General features: G+C 47.4%; 1 protein-coding gene across 1 annotated transcript; it reads left to right on the forward strand.

Annotated features, from left to right (window-relative positions):
- Nucleotides 1-950: 950 nt before the first annotated feature.
- Nucleotides 951-2,883, forward strand: LOC110302425 (proline-rich protein 23A3-like). The gene is made up of 3 exons (XM_021173234.1): nucleotides 951-964; nucleotides 2,028-2,266; nucleotides 2,429-2,883. The coding sequence occupies exons 1-3, from the start codon at nucleotides 951-953 to the stop codon at nucleotides 2,881-2,883; spliced, it is 708 nt and encodes a 235-aa protein (XP_021028893.1).
- Nucleotides 2,884-4,493: the final 1,610 nt, after the last annotated feature.

Consider the following 4,493-nt stretch of genomic DNA (forward strand, 5'->3'; position numbering starts at 1 on the left):
ATATCAGATATTTACACACTATATCAACAGTAGGAAAATTACAGTTATGAAGTAGCAATGAAGATACTTTTATGTCTGGGGAGGGTAAGTAAGGAACTGTATTAATGGGACCCAGCATTAGGAAGGATGAGAACCACTGCCTTCAAAGGACTTACAATGCTGTTTGCAGCATTCATGTGACTTTTAGCCACCTGTGGATCCAAGTGCGGACACTCTGACACCCTCTTCTCTCCAAGATCTTGCATGCCTATAGGGCGTATGAACTGACAAAGGCATACTATCAGGCACATAAACAAATAAATACTTATTTTAAAAGAATGAGAAAATTTGAAGGTAACACTTTTGACACAGGGAGTGCCTGGTGCCTGTGGTTGGTTATCAGCTTGTCTCCACGTGAGATTGACAAAACCCCAAGGGATCTAGTCCACCTGTGAAGAGTTGTTCTTGATTGACTCATTTACATTGGGAGGGACCACCCAGAATCCAGTTCTTTGGAGGTGTAAAAAACGTTGGTACATGTGTTCCAACCTTGGGAGGTGGAGAGAAGTCACCCAGAAGTTGGAGGATTTCCTCAACTACAACTGTGTTTTAGGCGAATTGGGTTGGTTATGTGGCACTCTGTCTTAAAAGAGAGATGCCAAGTGTGTTTTTAAAGTCACTACATAACAGTGGTGCATAATTAGGAAAGTGGACAAACCTAAGGAAGAAGAGTTATGCCAACATCTATCTTACACGTGTCCAAAGATGTCATCACAAAACTGAAGGAGAAGAGAACAAACGTAGAGGGGGCCTTTGGGAGGCGGTTTCCAAAATCCTTACTCCGCAGAGCAGACAGAATCATCGCAGGACTGTCATCCTGTCGCTGAACCTAACTTGCCAATGATTATCAGCATCCTCGACTAGTAGTGGCATTGATCTAACATTTAAATGGTTAGAAGAACTCAAGGGAGATGCAAATGAAAAAGTATGGTACACTCACCCATCAGAGTATGCCAGACACACACTGACTTACCCGGGGCCTCTAAAATAGAGTCAATAAGTAAACAAATAAGAAATCTAGGGAAAAAAGGACCCAGGCTGTGCCCTTGAGCTGTGTGCTTGTCTGGTATGTGTGAGGATGACCTCTTACAGGGGACTGAAGGGAGAGAGACTGCAAAATGGTTTCAAGTCTCAGACACATAGAACTGTAGCAAAATGTTCAACAATGCCACTTAGAAATCAAGCAGATCAGAGCTTCATTATCATTTTCAACACAAACAAAGCATTTAATAATGGAACTCTTTCATCCCACTCTTGATGGCTTGTGAGGAGGAACTAATTTTCTCAGACACAATTCAATCAGGCCAGGCTAAGCCTTGAGTTAACTATGTACCCAGACTGGCCTAGTTGTCATCATGAAGCAGGCTGGCCTCGGACTCAATCTTGCTCTTATCGTCTCCCACTCTCTGGTTCTAAAGTACTCACAGGAATACATTTTTGATGTTTCTGAGGATCAAATCCATTGACCTCCAGCATGCTAGGCAATACTCAAATCACCCATGGATTTTCCCAGATCAGTTTATGTACTTCAGTGTAATACAAATTTGAGGCCATTTTTCTAATAGAAAAATAGGCACCTAAAAATATTTTAGTTACTGTCGTTAAGTTCCAAGCTTGGTCTCCAAAGAACAACTGAAGTTTCACTTTGATAATTTGCATTTCCATTTTCTTTTGCGAATGAAGAGACTTTCTAGGATGGGACAAAGACTTCAGGACAACCTGGATCGGGGTGGCAAGATAACGTTTCTGTGTGTAATGCCACAAAATTCAGGCGTTTTTTTCTCTTGATCCCAGATATCCCCAACACTCATTACCCCTGCAACCTCATCCTGCCCCACCCAGTCCACCCCTCCAGGGCCTATGCCCTAGGCCCCGCCCTACCTGGGCGGAGCTTCCTTGGGAGCCAGGAATATATAAAGACCTCAGGTCTTCTCCCAGCCAACACTTTGGATCAGCTAGTCCTTCCTATCATATCTGCTCTCTCCCAGAGAGCCTACAAAGTCTCTTGGAAAAGCCGGCCAAACAATAGTTGTACCTGCAAGAGGTACAGCTCACAGGTCCAGCATCAACATCGCATCTCTTTGGGCACGAACTACCAACTACCCACATCACCACAACATAGTGGGAGTGAGGCCCCGCAGCACCAGCGCTGACCCTGGACCCAATCCTCCCAAGCACCCTCAACTCTACCTAGACCAGCCTGCTCAACACGACCTGGAAGGGAGTATGGAGACTTCCAGCGACTGCCTCACCTCCGTGGTGTTCCTGACCTCTGGCTCTGCCCTGCAACTGCCCCTGGACGACTTCTACCTGCACATTGAGCCCCAGCCCAACTCGATCCTGCAATTGTCGCTCCCAGGACACACCATCCTCGTGGTTCCCGAGGGCCTCCAGGACTCAACTTGGCCAGGACATCCTGAGTTCTCCCCTTCACGCCCGCTTGCATCCCCTCTCCTGAACATGCCCCGGGACCTCATAGTCATCCAGCCAGAATCCTTCAGTGCTTCGGTAAGAGACAGCGAGGGCTTGGAATATGCCTCTCCCTCAGGGATGCCATGGATGAACGCTCCAGATGGCCTGGACCCAGAACTTGATCTCTCATTTTCTTCATCAGATGGCGGGAGTCCTTCAGCCTCTCCTGGTGCAGAGAGTTTTGCTTCGGGGTCCACCTGGAGCCTCCAAAGTAGCATGCTGGAGCCGCTTCCAGACTCACCACTGCAGCCTCTCCCTCCATCTCCTCCTCCCAGCCACCAAGAACAGAGCCCTCTGAGTCCCGCGAGCCCTCTGAGTCCCCCCAGACCTAATCGCCCTCCATGCAAGGCCAGGAGACGCCTCCTCTTCTAGGAAAACTTCAGTGCTCCAGCAATACACAGCGAAATGGACAATTAATTGCCTCGAATCCCAGACCTCCTGTGAACACCCAACAACCTAATGTTGAGCCTGTGTGCACACAGGGCTTTCTGCTGCACACTAGAGACAGGAGATAAAGACTTCAAGAAGAGTGGAGACACTACAGCACACCTTGGAAGTTTTTTAAAAATCTGTCTTTGAAAACCAGAAGATGAACTGTCAAACTTCAGGCTCCATCTCAAAACCTTCCATTGTCACCTGATGGGCATTGGTAGATCCCAGTAAGAACCCTGTGAGCCTCCCCTGTTTCCTGGAAACAAAAACCACTCGGTTTGCTGCCCGTGTCTGTCCTTGACTGAGTGAAGACTTGTCCTAGTCGGTTCAAGCTGCTCTCCTTGGAAACTGATAATACCATAGGAGGAGAACATGGTCCAGCCCTGAATGAATGATGCTGCTTCACTCCTTCTCATCCATCCCTCTGCCTGCTGGAGTGGCCTACACCTGTCAGTCTCCTGAGAGGGAGACTTGATGCAGATTGTCACCAGCTGCTTTCAGTATTCACTGGATGGACCCCTCTTCTGACTGACATTCTCACAGTGACTTTAGCATGAGACTCACGGGAAGAGTTTGGGTAACTGGTCTTCCAAATTGTTTAATTTGGTTTTTTTTTTCCTCCTGTAAACTTGTATGAAAGGTTCAGTCATTATTGAATCTGCCTCAGCATGTGTGGGAATAAAATATTACCTGTAAAGTTTAAGCCTATGAGATAATTTTGTTTTTCTAAAGCTTTTACCTTTTAAGACACCACAGGGGAAAATGTACAGATGCACTTAATGACTACTTCCTTAAAGAGGAGTTCTGGGAGTGACTCGCCAGCTGCCTGGTTCTGGATGGGAGGCCGGGGCCAGACTCAGAAGCCTGTTATTGGAGTAGAATCTTGAACAAATGCTATGTGTCCCTGAGGCCCAAGTCACAGCTAAGGTTTGGAAGGGGACATGGAGATGCTGGAAAGGACAGTGTGGGGGGAGAGTGGTTGGTGGTGCCTCTGCAGTTCTGTCCCATACCAGTTCACCCTCCAACAGTCAGCCAACCCAACTGTAGTGTCAGCAGGGGCTTCCCCTGCCTTGATAGGAGCTTCCAAGTCCTTTGGGGGGCTCTCCCACTTCAGTGGTTTGAATCCCCATGGTCCCCGTAGGTTCTTGTATTTAAATGCTTGGTTATTAGGAAGTGGTGTTACTTAAGAGGGGTTAAGAGGTATGGCCTTGTTGGAGGAAGTGTGCCACTGAGGGTGGGCCTTGGGGTTTCAAGAGCTCAAGCCACCCCTCGGATCCTGATGAAGAATTCTTACCTTCCTCTCCAGTGAAATGTCTTCCTGTGTCCCATCATGACAATAAAGTAAGCTCTGAAAGTATGCAAGTCCCAATTGAACTCTTTCTTTGATAAGAATTGCTTCCGTGGTATCTCTTCACAGCAACAGAACACGGACTAAGACACCTCCTTCCATCCAAGTTTTCACTAAATGACTTTAGTTCTCCACATGGCCTACGAGGGCAGGGACAAGTTTTGGTCAGAGTAGCCAGTGATAGCCCTGGGCCTGGCAAATA

The sequence above is a fragment of the Mus caroli genome, chromosome 9 (genome assembly GCF_900094665.2).
Source record: "Mus caroli chromosome 9, CAROLI_EIJ_v1.1, whole genome shotgun sequence".
Taxonomy (NCBI): Eukaryota; Metazoa; Chordata; class Mammalia; order Rodentia; family Muridae; genus Mus; species Mus caroli.